A 16,453-nucleotide genomic window follows, 5' to 3' on the forward strand; every position below is an offset into this window, starting at 1 on the left:
ACGGGCAAAGTATTGTCTGTTGCTATGGGCAAAATATTGTCTGTTGCCATGGGCAAAATATTGTCTGTTGCCATGGGCAAAATATTGTCTGTTGCTATGGGCAAAATATTGTCTGTTGCTATGGGCAAAATATTGTCTGTTGCCATGGGCAAAATATTGTCTGTTGCCATGGGCAAAATATTGTCTGTTGCCATGGGCAAAATATTGTCTGTTGCTATGGGCAAAATATTGTCTGTTGCCATGGGCAAAATATTGTCTGTTGCCATGGGCAAAATATTGTATGTTGCCATGGGCAAAATATTGTCTGTTGCCATGGGCAAAATATTGTCTGTTGCCATGGGCAAAATATTGTCTGTTGCCATGGGCAAAATATTATCTGTTGCCATGGGCAAAATATTGTCTGTTGCCATGGGCAAAATATTGTCTGTTGCCATGGGCAAAATATTGTCTGTTGCCATGGGCAAAATATTGTCTGTTGCCATGGGCAAAATATTGTCTGTTGCCATGGGCAAAATATTGTCTGTTGCCATGGGCAAAATATTGTCTGTTGCCATGGGCAAAATATTGTCTGTTGCCATGGGCAAAATATTGTCTGTTGCCATGGGCAAAATATTGTCTGTTGCCATGGGCAAAATATTGTCTGTTGCCATGGGCAAAATGTTAACAAAATAAGCTGACATAGAAGCTGTCGTAGAAAAAACCTGCATGACCTCCGTTTAGATATTCAGGAGGAATAGTAACACACCTCCAGGTCGTCTCAACAAGCTAAAACTATCGCGCTATGAGGGTAATTCTACAACCAAACTATCGCGCCATGAGAGGAACTCTATAACCAAACTGTCGCGTCATGAGAGGAACTCTGTAACCAAATCATCGCGCCATAACAGACATTATACAACCAAGACCATCAATGGGTCATTGAGACGCTCGAGGCAGGAATATTAAGTGTTAACCCAGTACGTGATCAATTTTAATGTAACCGATGCAGTTCTTCTTGTCAGGAAATTTATAAATTTCTGCAGATTAATTCTTTTTATTGAATCAGAGAAAAGCCTTCTAAAAGTGCATGTGGGCAAAGGCAAAGATACGGTGGGGGAAGAGACAGGGTAACTGTGAAAATAGTGTGAATGGTGAAGTGCTAGAAATGGTTCATCGGTTTAAATACCTGGGATGTGTGAGTGGCAAAAGAGGAATTTGTGTAGAGGCAGTTGAGAGACAGGTAAAGAGTTGCCTGTCAACTCTTCCAACTGTCTCAACTCACAGTTGAGACACACAGAAATCACACTAACGTGATACATCAAATGAACAAATCCACAAGGGCCGTGACGAGGATTCGAACCTGCGTCCGGGAGCATCCCAAACACTGCCTTAATCGACTGAGCTACGACAGGGCTAAGAGAGTTGAAACCGAAGTTCTGCTGAACTTACTGGATCCCGCAGCCTCTTCGAAGCACAAACCAGGGTTTTACACAACTCCCCCCTGTGCTCGATCTATGTCAATAGGCCGTTCTCCCTCTTCGCCCTTACATCATTACACGATGTAGGTCAGAAAAACCGTTGAAGAATGGGACTCACTATAGAACATTCTGCACCTACATCCGCCACCAAGATAATGTTATTAAAACAAGACTAAAACCAGTACACTAAAACAGAAGCGAAAAAGAAACAGAGAAAAAGGAGGAAACCCCACCTCCATTTAAAACTTTGACCCAAATATCAGAGTAACAAGGTTATCGCGAATAACCGAACTCAATTATGGGCTCACCATAGCCCGTACTACATGGACATTTCGTTCTGAGTAACTAAAACAACAACATAGTGGTCAGCACGCCTGGCAAGGTTAATAAACAGTACTAAAGTAGTGGAGAGGAGTCAGGCAAGGTGGCAACAGCTGGGTACGAAGATCCGGGAATGTTTGTATATGCAACTGATAAAAAGCACGCAAGGGACGACGAATGTGATACTGCCATGAAGTGGTTGGGTGTTGATGTAGATGAGTTGCTGAAATGTTGGGCGTTGGTTCCCCGTGATGCTGTTATGTGTAATTTAACACCTATTTAGACAAAAATTTTCTTTCTTTATGATGCACCCCCATACCCATCCCGTGAGGAGGGGGGGGGGGTAATGGGTTACAGAGGCTGGATGAGTACTAACATTTGCAAATTCGCAGACGATGATAAATTAAAATGCCTCAAAATCACGGCAAGACGATTTAGGTAATGATAATAGTTTCCAGATATCATCTGGTCAGTCCTGATATTTACAACTATGGGAGTCAAGACCAGTAGAGATCTTAAGCCAAACAAATAATGTAAAAATGTTCGAAATAAGGCAGATAAGATTCTACAAATCATATCTTCAAGCGTTACCAATAAGGCCTCTAATGTTATTCTTCAGTTCTATCTCGCTTTTGTTAGCTCTCATTTAGATTATGCTGTTAAAGTTTGGTCACTAAAGTAACTATATAATAGACTCAATTAATTTGAACAAGTACTGAGAGATAAAAAAGTTAATCCCACGAATTAGAACACTTCCATGTAAAGCGGTTAAAAACTTAATTTTACTTTCTCTATAAATGCAAAGAGAAAAGGGTAACATGATTGAAGTATATAAATAGGTGAAAAGGTATATATATATATATAACAAAAATATTAGTAAGGTATTAACCATATTTTACACAAAATTCAACACAAATCAATGGAAGCAAAATCAATACGTTATCAATACTTTATCAATATCAAAATCAATACTTTAGAGTCACTAAAGACCTGGGTAAATATTGACTTGGAAATATTTGTTTTGATTGGTGGAAGAGATCAACCGGGTAACATAAAAGGCGCGGTGTCGCTGAATTGTTTCAAGCGCAGATTAACTATAATCGAGTGAGTTTGGTTGGTATAAATAATAAACTGCCTCGCGTGGGCCAACACACTCTCTGAAGTTACCTCTGTTGATACGGTCGTGAGATATGGTGAGTTGATGGCTGTCATTCCTGTGGGCTCTTTACCTTTATTCCCAAAGCGACCACCTCGTCACCACAACGATGCGGCGCTTCCACCGCATGACGTGGGAAGTGGACGATGAAGAAGATGATGAAGATGAATTGCCATGGCCACAAGGGTGACAGTAAAATCACCAGCCTTCCCTAATTACCCGCGGAGCCTAATGTTGCAACGAGAAACATTGAGCACTAATAATAATAATAAGTGCTGACAATTAAGGAGGTAATTGTCGACGGGGTCCAGGTAATGGCAGGAGCGACTTTGAAAAGGAGTTGGTGAGATAGAGCAGTTGGCCATATTAAGGAGTGGTCGGTGGTGCAAGTGCAGGACCACACGTACACCCATCATGCTGGAGGGGGTGGTGGGGGGGGGGGGGGTGTAGCACACTCTCACCCCTTCATTCCCGAGTTGGTCACTGGGTACGTCCAACAAGTATGATGCTGGAAGGATGCCGGGGTGTTTGGGTACAACCAGTCACATACCACCGTCCTGGTCCTTGAGTACACCCTGCACAACCTGTTCTCTGGCCAAGCTTGCTGTATGGCCGTCCCTCAAGACGGCATGTATCAATTTTAATATGCTGTGTATTGAAACTCGGTTTGTTCTCATATACAAATTAATATTATTATAAAATAAATTTTTATGTATAGATAGGGGTAGGTTAGGTTAGGTGTTTAGGTTCTGTTGGCGATTATTTTTTATTTGTAGTACGTGGGTGAAGCATTTACAGCGTTGTGGTTCGAACAAAATTCGTTAGTGAAGCACTTGTTCCGGAAGTGTTCGAACGAAATCGGTTGCGAGTCGTGTGTAAACCGGGTTTCATTCATAAACAGGGGGTTTGGCGGGTGCATGGAATCACTTTCGGGTCTTTGTTTGGAGGACGGGCTGACGTGAAGTGAAGTATTTACAGAGTTGTGATTCGAACAGAAATCGTCAGCCAAGCATTGTTCGAGAAATATTCGAACATCATCAATTGTGAGTCGTGTGTAAACCGGTCTTTATTCAAGGGGGTTGGCGACTGGATTAACGAGTTGTTGTTGTTATTATAGATTCAGCTACTCGGAACAAGTTCCAAGTAGTACGGGCTATGGTGAGCCCGTAGTGGACTTACCTGGCACAGGAGCGGTTCTGTGTGTGGGGATTAACGAGCATTTGGCCTTTGTATATAAGGACGGGCTGCGAGCCTGGCCTGAGGACAGGTTGACTTTTTAACCTGACCTGAAATTCTTTTTCGAACAGTGCTTCGTTCACGTTCCCTGCTCGAATTGTACCGCTCTTAAAAAAAGTGATAAATGCCAATATAACCTAAGCATTAAACCTCAGTTAATCACAGATATTCAACATATTCTAACATATAACACTAGAACAACTAGTATATGATACGAGAACAAGTTATATTTGATAACATAACAATTTTGAATATGCAGTACGTGAAAATGGACGAATGCGTCTTTGGGGGGTGGCAGCCGCTTTAACGAGCCTCGCCTGAGGACAAGTACAACAAGACTAGTAGGCGGGGCCTAAAGAGCTAGGCCTCACTTGCCCGTAGTCACTCTTAGGTAAGAATACACAGCATCAACCCAACTCATGAAAACAATCAAGACAATAAAGACTTTAATGGAAAAACAAGTGGGTGAGACGCTGGTGTAGTGGTGAGCTGGGTGTGTAGTGGTGAGGAGCTGGTGTAGTGGTCAGACGTAGGTGTAGTGGTCAGACGTAGGTGTAGTGGCAATGACCCAAGTGTAGTGCCCAGGGTGAGGGTATAGTGGTGAGGCGTTGGTGTAGTGGTGAGCTGGGTGTGTAGTGGTGAGCTGGGTGTGTAGTGGTGAGGAGCTGGTGTAGTGGTCAGACGTAGGTGTAGTGGTCAGACGTAGGTGTAGTGGCAATGACCCAAGTGTAGTGCCCAGGGTGAGGCGTTGGTGTAGTGGTGAGCTGGGTGTGTAGTGGTGAGCTGGGTGTGTAGTGGTGAGGAGCTGGTGTAGTGGTCAGACGTAGGTGTAGTGGTCAGACGTAGGTGTAGTGGCAATGACCCAAGTGTAGTGCCCAGGGTGAGGGTATAGTGGTGAGGCGCTGGTGTAGTGGTGAGCTGGGTGTGTAGTGGTGAGGAGCTGGTGTAGTGGTGAGGCGCTGGTGTAGTGGCTAGGACGGAGTAGGGGTGTGGCGGCGAGGGGTCAGAGCACCAGTGTACAAACTGAAGCATTGACCAGCCAAACCTTTAGTCAAAAGTGTATGGTTATATGAATGTTTTATTTATATTAAACGAGAGGCTCCAAACTGTGAGAGGTACTGGACAAGAGGTCACAAAGGTGCTGAACGAGAGGTCCCAACGGTGTTGAACGAGAGGTCCCAACGGTGCTGAACGAGAGGTCCCAACGGTGCTGAACGAGAGGTCCCAACGGTGCTGAACGAGAGGTTCCAACAGTGTTGAACGAGAGGTCCCAACGGTGTTGAACGAGAGGTCCCAACGGTGTTGAACGAGAGGTCCCAACGGTGTTGAACGAGAGGTCCCAACGGTGTTGAACGAGAGGTCCCAACGGTGCTGAACGAGAGATCCCAACGGTGCTGAACGAGAGGTCCCAACGGTGCTGAACGAGAGGTCCCAACGGTGCTGAACGAGAGGTCCCAACGGTGTTGAACGAGAGGTCCCAACGGTGTTGAACGAGAGGTCCCAACGGTGCTGAACGAGAGGTCCCGACGGTGCTGAACGAGAGGTCCCATGGTGTGATTGCTGAACGATAAGTGCCTCCAGAGGATGTGAACTAACAACTTGAGGATGGAGATGCAACTAGAGCCAGATGGACTCTCCACGAGTATGGAACAAGTCAGCCTACCTACCCACTAACCAGACCCGCTGCTGAGATATTTTCACCTCTTCACTACAAAGGTGTGTGAACTGCCAGAGGCGTGTGGAGAACAACTGATATGAGGCATATGCACAAGAAGCATAAAGACAAGAACTACTGAAATATAAGTCAGAATCATTAGGCTAATAAACATCCCCCTTGAAACGTGTTGCAGATCATTGATCATTGTGAGAGAATGGTCTTTCAGGTTTCCCACATGTGACTCTGAGTGGCACATCTCAAGAGTACTTTGTTGGGAAATCCGCTGTCGAGTGCTCCAGTGTATAAAGCCAGAGCACAGTCCCATTTTCCTTAGGTCTGGATTTAAGACTAGCATTTGTGGTATCCACGGAGAGCCCACATTGCTAGCAACATGGTGATGATATGATGGTCGGCGTGTGTCCAGTGGATGATTAGATGAGTTAAGCATTCATGCCATTAGAAGTGAGAGACGTTATTAACATCTTTATTGACAAAATTAATTACAATTTTGCCTAATTTGAGGATTTCGATAAAGTCTTATTAAAGTGAGGATAATGCTGGTATTCACTGTCACGCAGGACAGAGGGTCATACATAGGACAGTGGGTCATACATAAGACAATAGGTCTAAACTAGAGACGGACACTCACCATCATGAATGGTGTAGCCGTTGGAAGAGGGGGACGCCAGCCAGTCGGGAGAAGATAAGCTCATGACCCAAGGATTAATTTGGAACCGTCGTGTTGGGGAAGAGGGGAGGAGCATGACTTATTCGTGAGGTCACCTTCATACCCATCACGTATAGGTGTGTACTGTTAATTAGTTCGTACACCTGACGGCTGTGCTCCCAAAGAGGCCCTGGCTTCACCTGATGAATCACCAGAGGACCCTTACTCGAGTAGAGCATCCAGGCCTTATATGCATTGCTCTCGTAGTTGCTGGATTCTGATAGCTTTTGCTGAGATCTCTGTCATATGCAGATTGGTAAGATTGCACGCAATTGCAGTCTGGAAGAAGCAATATTCCACAACCATGAAAAAACTCACTGAACATTTAGAAAAGTTTGATTTTGTTTGAAGAATATTGCCATAAATTCATGGATATAAGATCACGCACAACGAACATTTTGGAATTCTATGACAAGATGATATTGATGAAAAAATGACAAAGAAGGCTAAGGGTGCGGACGAGGCGGCAAGGGTGCAAGTGTGGCTGTTGGAGCAGTCAGGGACTGAACTCACTATCTTCCTTGATTGCTGGACAAATTTACATACACAAGAGGCTCATATAGACTAAACCTAAGAACAAAACCAGGTTAAATAAGAAAAAGAGTGCTGGGTTTGGTGAAAGAATGCCCAAGAGCTTTAGAAAGAAATTCAATAAACATATTCAAAGATGACCACGACAAGTAACATAAGGAAAGGTGACTACTACAATGATTGGCAAGTGGCAGGAAAGTCGGGACATGGTAGCTAACACTCGATCCTGCAAGCACATCTAGATAAGTGCACCCAAGTGAGTGAGTGCTCACTGCCCACACCCAACCTTTCCACTCCCAGCCCACATCCAATTCCAACACTCATTGTCCCAACTACAATATTCATCACATAGGTGAGTATAACTTGGCGAATACTAAAAACTCACTAACCTCATTTCACCCCAATATGTGTCATTCACACCCAACTCCAACACTCACCACCAATACCCCCACCTCTAACACACCCCCCCCCCCACACACACACCTCCAACACCCCTACACCCCCCCCCCCCCCAAACACACACCAACACACAACGCCCACATTCCATAACTGCCAATGAGACCTGCCTCCCCCCAGGGCGCGTCAGCATGACCACCTGACCCTGCCATATATTCTAGTGGCTGGGGCCTGGGTCGGCCGCCCCACACAACGCCACCCACCGCTCAGCTAGAATACACGCTCGCTATTTCTGTCCGTTCTCTATGCATATTGGACACCAGGGAGCAGCAATACTCTCCAGCTCTGAAGAGTGCTGCTCTCACTTACCTTATAGACTTCCAAAGTCAAAATATGCCAAACCCACTAGTAATTTTTGCAAGCTCACTCTAAAAAAAAAATGAAACCAGCAAGCAATATACAAAAATATTTCCTGGCCCACCCGGGGCAGTTACCATGCCTTTATGTCTACAGGAAAACTATAGGTATAGTATAGGTCTATATAGGTCTAAAACTATAGGTCGAGTTGTCCCTCATATATTGCAACCCACATGGTCTTCTATCCTATATGCAAATAACATCTGCTATCATCATATTAACATACATATTTTCTCATTCATCTAATAGAGTTGGTTTAAGCCTTAGATAAGGGTGAGAAAGCTTACATTAGCATGATGATATAAATACCACTCTGGCTTAGGTTGCACTACTCTTATCTAAGGTATTTGGAGCCACAATTTAAGGGTGAGGAAGGGGGAGGAGGATGGATGGGGTGAGGGAAGAGGTAATGGATGTAGATAATGGGTGAGAGAGAGGGAGGGAGCGACGTTAGGAGCAGAAGAATTGTAGTGTAAGGGGGTATGGACAAAATTCAAAATGACGCCAAAACCCCAATAGCATGAAAATAATATGGATTCAATGATAAAAGTTAATATACGGGTAAATTATGCTAATAATTTCGGTTAATTTTATATTAATTGAAAATAAATTCGCTAGGATAATAACAATTACGATCTCGTGGAGTAATATAAAACAAAATATAAAACAAGCACCCAATGAAGTAAAGTTTAAACGCGTAATTAACACAAAATAATCAATTTCAAGTCAAACAGTTTAAATAAGGCCAACCAATCCCGAAAATGAACACACGACTATTATAAAGTGGTTCACCCCATACCGTCAACATCCTCTTACTTACCCACTTCTTCAACCACTTGTAATATAAAAAAGACTATTGATACACAGTACATACAGTATATTAAAATAGTGTAACTACCACATAATGGAGTTCAGGTCCTGAACCCATTATGTGCCTCTGTTCCCCTTTCCACCGCCTCCCACAGGATGGGTATGGGGTCCACCGCCTCCCACAGGATGGGTATGAGGTCCACCACCTCCCACGGGATGGGTATGGCGTCGACCACCTCCCACGGGATGGGAATGGGGTCCACCACCGCCCACGGGATGGGTATGGGGTCCACCAGCGCCCACGGGATGGGTATGGGGTCCACCAGCGCCCACGGGATAGGTATGGGGTCCACCAGCGCCCACGGGATGGGAATGGGGTCCACCACCGCCCACGGGATGGGTATGGGATCCACGGCCGCCCACGGGATGGGAATGGGGTTCCACCATCACCCAATGATTTACTTTTAGAAACGATACGCATAATTAAGTTGATGTTAAGGAAAACTTACATAATCATTTTCGCAAGATCATTATAAAAATCAAATGATAACTATTTTTGGAACATTTTATACCTTATAACAACAACACAATTTTTAGCTGCCTTTACTGCGACCAAATGCCATTACATCTTAGATCGGGAAGATCCGTGTAACTGGCCAGGTCCGGGAGAAGCTGGCGCCAATGGGATCCTTACACATCTCACAAGTTTCTTCAAGGACGCACTTCCTGTGACCAAGGCCAGCAATTATGTACATAGCGTCAAGTTAACAAAAGTTTCTCCGTGACACATCTGCTGAAAACATTCGCCTTGTTTAGAATTTGCACGCACGGAACTTTAGCTAATTTTGACTCATTAACTTTGTGCATAAGTAAAGGTCAGAAGACGTGACACAGGCGCCTCCAGCTTCATCAGGGGTCAGATGGAGGCCACTAGAGAGGGGAGAATAGGCTACACTCTACAGGCGGCTGCACTTGCCTCTAGGCGCGTCAGTACATGCTCTACCTTACAAGTTGTTTTTTTCGCCCCTCTTGGCTGTCACATAAACACTTTCATATGTCAGTTAAACACTTTCATATGTCAGTTTAATTAATGTCGGGAAAAGGACTTAATTACTTTTACACTGCACGGGGAAATCTTAAGTTTGACTTTCTAGTATTCAGTTAAGTATCATCGTTACTTATGGAAGCAATGCTGCCTTATTGAATTACGTTAGGAATTGTTCTGTGCATATTACTTATGTCGTTTCTTATACTTGAATTATTATATTGAAGTCTTTTCAATAAAATTTCAGTCAATTCAGTAATTGAAGTCGAAGTATTATTATATTGGGCCGTTTCTTGTTATTGAATTATTAAACTGAAACAATTAAACACACTTTCTAAACTGCATCTGTCACGTTTTACACGATACAGCAAGATTCCATGAAGGCCATTAGCTTTGACGTGGAAGATTTGCGTTTAATAGTTTTCAATTAGAGGTACGTTCTAAGACATGACATTACAGGAATTAAATACAAAATGTATAAAATATACATATACATATATACCCCATCTAGCTTGTCTAATTTATGTCTCCATAATTTATTTATCTCTAATTTTTGTATACCTCTAACATATTTATATGTCTGTTGAATATTTTTTAAACACTTGACTGTAGAGGAATACATATCTTCTGACTCTTGTTCACAATCTCAAGAGCCCATATTTTGCCCTGCCAACCTAAGTTTTCCCAGAGCACCATCTGCTTATCGTCACACAACCAGGTCCCCAATTACTGCTGGGTTAACAGAGACGAACTGTGAAGAAGCAGTAGCAGGGCCACACAAGCCACAGTTCCACCCCCCAGAAGTTATCGTCTGAGAGCCGGGATCAGGGCTCAAGCACACCCACTGGCGTAGCCTCATCAGCTGCATCATAGGCTATTTCTACAGTTTTTAACCTCTCTCTCTCTCTCTCTCTCTCTCTCTCTCTCTCTCTCTCTCTCTCTCTCTCTCTCTCTCTCTCTCTCTCTCTCTCTCTCTCTCTCTCTCTCTCTCTCTCTCTCTCTTTACGTAGGTAGGTAGAAAAACCACTTTTGAATTTTGTTAGTAAGCTTAGAATGTTACTTTCCTATAGATCATCTTAATAATTATACCTGACATTACTAGTATTCTTTGGAACACGGTCCGTTTCCTCAAATTCAGATTCAATAACTTTATTCTTAAACGGTAGTATATTTATAATTAGGATAGTTTACATAATAAGGACAGTACAGTATATTAATTATATAAGTCACAATAAGATAATAGTAAGTAGACATTATTATTATCAGAATCAGAAACTTAATTGGAAACATCTGATACAAATCATTTCAATGCTGGCCAGATTGAATAGGTGTCTTGCAATTTAACTAAAAAATTACATTTTAGGCATAAAGTTAGTGACATTTAGCAAGAATCAGAAGGATGATATTTTGTAAAGACGCGGTATATATATCACAAAATTGGAATGATGAGACAATTAGCTGTAAAACTAATACAAGTTAATTAGACCATAACGTATGTATTTGCACACTCACCATTCTACACCAAAAAATTTTGGGACGATCATTGGTGCGGTGGTCACGGCACTGTGTACGTTTAGGGGTGATCCTAGACGGCATGGGTTCGAATCCTGGCCGGGTCAAAGAGTTCTTAGTGATATATATATATATATATATATATATATATATATATATATATATATATATATATATATATATATATATATATATATATATATATAGCGATAGCAGGCGGCTTGACGTTTGCGAGGCACTACACATCAAGAAGTCAACACCAGCAATCAACAGCCAATTATTGCACAACTATATTCTACCCACCTCAAGACTCCGCTCCAATATAGAAGCATCAAGAAATATGGACCAATAGGCTTTCTACAAACACTTCTATTCAATATCCATTGTTTCGTGTTCTGTCTTGTGTTGATACTTTTAATACCCTATTAATATCCTCTAATGCCACATCATCCTTCCCACCTCACTCAAATGTAATGCCACATCACCCTTCCCACCTCACTCAAATGTAGATATAAAATCAGGGAAACGCAAGTTCTAATCAGTTGTGTATTTGTGAAGTCTTTGAAAATGTAATAAGTTTTACGAAACGCGCCCGTGTCGCGTCAGACTAGAAATAAAAATGAATTTTGGAGAAGTGATTTTTGATTTACCTCCAACAGTGAAGCATAATGTACGAAAGATTGAGAAAATTCGTGTTAGAATTATTAATCTTACTTTTTCGGTCATATTTAATAAAATATATATATATATATATATATATATATATATATATATATATATATATATATATATATAATATACACACACAAGAATAAGCTCTGGGGCACTCTGCCTCCAGCGGTTTCCCAGGCAGGTGGAGTTGACTCTTATGCAATGGCGACGCGACACTCAGACGGTCCACCAAGAGACCCACATTACCCACGACAGACCCACATCACCCACGACAGACCCACATCACCCACGACAGACCCACATCACCCACGACAGACCCACATCACCCACGAGGTCTTTACCCACTGGGTAAAACCACCTCGACATGCAGGATCACAACCTTTTTCTTCCCGCCATTTTGGGGAACTTTTACCACGTGTTTCCATTTGTTACGCTATCCCTGCACAGGATGTGGGGGTGTGTCCCATAAATAAGCTCCTTTAATAGGACAAAACTTAAAAAAAAAATATATATCCTGAAGACAAGGTCGTGGTGGCCTGCGCAGTAGTTGCTTCGCGAGCCTCGAGTTCTGACGGTGGAGGTCCTTGCGTCCCTGGTGACCAAGTGGGTGACGCAGCACGCTGCTTGTATCAGTATTGATAACCGCGTCAGTATTGGCCTGAGCTCCACACTTGTTCTTTCCTTGTACTGCATATACATTATCTTAATGAGTTGTGATACGTTGTACAATGTCATTTTTTTCTCGTGCAGGTGTTCTTCAAAGGAATCTCTATGTAAAGCGAGTAGATTGGCTAGTTTATCTACAATGTCACAGCCGTTGAAGTCTACCTGTGAAGGTCCCCCACATGAACTTAGTAGTATGTCCTTTGCTGTCTATGTTATTAATTGTATACATTATGAGCTTGCTGATCAGCGCCGCAGGTGTTGTTTTGAGCCTCTGTAAACCAGGTGTGCTGCCACTGGCTATAATGATATCTCCATCACGTGCCCTCTTTCATATAGCATATAGAAATGTCAATATATTCAGACTTTTTGTATCCTGGTATCCACCAGGCAGCTACGGCTCCCCAGTGTTCATATACTGACCAGTTGCAGTAGATGAGGGGAGGGCTTGTAAGCAGAATATTATTGTAGTTATCAATGTGGTTTTGTAAGCAAATTTGTGAGATTTCCCTTGGTATGTAGTGTTTAGCAACATGCAACTGCGCAAAGTTAGGAGTGCAAAACTATATTTATATACCACCATGTTACCAGACGGTGGGATCGGCTCTTATTACCCTCCACAGAGGCAAAGCAAATCATTCCAAAGGTTTACTCTCTCCCAATATTATTGTATTGAGCTTCTCACAGAGCCTCAGCCACTGTACTTGTCGAGATCTCCCTTGGCACGGGTGAGGATGTCAACAACTGTATAGTTATTGACCAGACCCAACGATACTTAACTCATCGAGTGAGATGCACATCTGCAATGATCAAAATGTTGCTCCGTATACTATCTTTAACTCGACAATTACATATTACATAGGCTCATATGTAGAGATATATGTGTATAGCGTTACTTAAGTGTTGTGTAGCACTTTACCTGAACTTAAGTAGACTTGATTACAGCTGCCCTCTCAACACGTACCTCTGCAAGACAGAAAATACAGAAACTAAGTGATGTTGTTCGAATTAACTTTAGGAATCTCTTACATGACCTCGACATTATCTCTGACACAAATAAACTTAACAATATATAACTGTGTGTGGCAAACAAGGAAGTAAATATGTATAACGAACATTTTTACACACATCAGAAATATTGCTAAATTACCTGGGTCATGTTTAATTTGCTAGTGCAGGCAGGGACTAGGCTCACATCTCGTGTTTTCCTATTATTCCATGTATGACTAACCGTCCTCTGAGATGTGGATATTAGCCGAACTTATAGCTAGCGTTTTATCTGTAATCCCATATAAATCCCTTATATAGGGGTAACAACACACTGCTTTCTGTCAAAGAATAAGACTAACAAAAAAGTTGAACACAATTGAAAAGGGACAATAAATGAGTGACAAAACAAGACTGCCCTAATGATTTACTATAACCTGTCGTCCTTGGATTTACAGTAGGCATACTAGAACTTGACAACACCAGGCAGTTTGTAAGGGGCAACATTTATTATTGCATTCACGTACCCCTTAAAGGTTTTTTTATTTTGTATTTTTTGTATTATATTCTACCACAGACGTGGCCACACATTTACAATGCTATCTTGCATATATACATTTTTATTCTGTCCTCCATAGACGAAATCTGTCAAACATATAGTTCAGTAATTTATTGAACAACCACAGAAAGTGATTGTAGTGCTTTTAAAATGCTAATCACCTACAAACATAAATACACAGATGGAGTGGAAGATAAGGGGATGACGGGTGTAAGTGGTGCTTGTGATGACTGGGCCTGGGGTTGGAGTCGTGTTGTGTACCCAGGACTCTCTTCCCTCTGTGTTTAAAGTTGTTGAATCTACACTCATTAGCCTTGACTGCCTTGACCCTCAATTTACACTCATCTGAGATTAAAACAACTTAATTTACATTTTTTTATAACGACGAAGAATAAGGGGTGACACGATAGAATTGTATAAATGGATAAAAGGGCATAATTAATATAAAACAGATAAACAAGGTTTTAAATTCTGCCGCACGATACCCTTAATTCCTTCTTTCACGCCGACGTGGACGATGCTGGGGTGGGGGAGGTCGGTATCCCTGATCTCACATCTACCATCCGATTTTAAAAAGGAACAAGCTACGCGGGTTGACGCTGCAATCGGCGCTTCCGACACTGACCGCTGGCTGCCCCGCGACGTGGGGAACAGTGTTGGTCTGGTTCCGCAGTGAATGCCGGAACCCCGATCGTCACCGCCACGGAGCGCTCGAATGCTTGAGAAGCAAACCTATACCGGTCGGTGGATGGTGCAAGCTTGGAGTTTACTTGTGAAGTGTAACCATGCCACAGGTGGGCCTCCTCCGACACCCGCCTACCGAGGAGCGGTGGACAGTATGTACACGCCGTACAGGTGAGGGAAAGCAAGCCACACCCGTCCATAGCGGCCATAAGGTAAACCCGATACATATAGCCTCTGCAATACCTGCAGACCCACAAAGCACCGCTCTTGTGCCAGGTAAGTACACTCACCGCTCTTGTGCCAGGTAAGTACACTAACCGCTCTTGTGCCAGGTAAGTACACTTTACCGCTCTTGTGCCAGGTAAGTACACTTACCGCTCTTGTACCAGGTAAGTACACTCACCGCTCTTGTGCCAGGTAAGTACACTCACCGTTCTTGTGCCAGGTAAGTACACTTTACCGCTCTTGTGCCAGGTAAGTACACTCACCGCTCTTGTGCCAGGTAAGTACACTCACCGCTCTTGTGCCAGGTAAGTACACTTTACCGCTCTTGTGCCAGGTAAGTACACTTACCGCTCTTGTACCAGGTAAGTACACTCACCGCTCTTGTGCCAGGTAAGTACACTCACCGTTCTTGTGCCAGGTAAGTACACTTTACCGCTCTTGTGCCAGGTAAGTACACTTACCGCTCTTGTGCCAGGTAAGTACACTCACCGCTCTTGTGCCAGGTAAGTACACTTACCGCTCTTGTGCCAGGTTATCTTGAGATGAGGTAAGTACACTCACCGCTCTTGTGCCAGGTAAGTACACTCACCGCTCTTGTGCCAGGTAAGTACACTCACTGTTCTTGTGCCAGTTAAGTACACTCACTGCTCTTGTGCCAGTTAAGTACACTCACCGCTCTTGTGCCAGGCAAGTACACTCACCGCTTTTGTGCTAGGCAAGTACACTCACTGCTCTTGTGCCAGGCAAGTACACTCACCGCTCTTGTGCCAAGCAAGTACACTCACCGCTCTTGTGCCAGGTAAGTACACTACGGGCTCACCATAGCCCGTGCTACTTGGAACTTATTCAGAGTAGCTGAACCTAAAATAACAACAGCAGGTTGAATTAACAACCTGAAGACGTCCTGGCTCTCTAAGTCACATATTCCAGGCCTGCCCCCTAGAACTCTCGAGGCTTTGATACATCGTCACGACGAGATTATCCAGTTCGTAGCCAGCAGATTGAGACAGACAGATGTACAAAGTAGAACATGCAGTACACGTGCCCAAAAAGGCGTAGATCTTAGAGAACTGCACTGCCAAGGCCCTGACCTTTACCTGCTCAAAGTCAACGGTACTTACAATAATACCCTTAAACGAGAGCATGGTCTAAGGGTACCATAAAGGAACAACCACCTTAAACCCCGGGAATCTAATTCACAATAACGTAAGAATTAAGGAAACTGCAGAAAGTCTATTCCCAAACGAGGCAGCTCCTATTTATAACCACCCAAACTCATTCAAATATGTCTAACCTAAGATTGAAACAATCAAGTGAACCCACGTTTACTGCTTTACGCGGTAATCTGTTCCACACATAACCAAACTAGTATTTTCCCTGATCTTTCCTGAATCTAGA

At 43.1% G+C, this 16,453-nt stretch overlaps 2 protein-coding genes across 2 annotated transcripts in view; one reads left to right on the forward strand and one right to left on the reverse strand.

The window, feature by feature from the left end:
• The window catches only part of LOC123760663 (globin D, coelomic), a 65,059-nt gene that overhangs the window by 37,817 nt on the left and 10,789 nt on the right, over positions 1 to 16,453 (reverse strand). The window lies entirely within an intron of this gene.
• Positions 25 to 672, forward strand: LOC138367235 (uncharacterized). The gene has a single exon (XM_069328643.1). The coding sequence runs from the start codon at positions 25 to 27 to the stop codon at positions 670 to 672; it is 648 nt and encodes a 215-aa protein (XP_069184744.1).

Source organism: Procambarus clarkii, chromosome 21 (assembly GCF_040958095.1).
Source record: "Procambarus clarkii isolate CNS0578487 chromosome 21, FALCON_Pclarkii_2.0, whole genome shotgun sequence".
Lineage (NCBI taxonomy): Eukaryota > Metazoa > Arthropoda > Malacostraca > Decapoda > Cambaridae > Procambarus > Procambarus clarkii.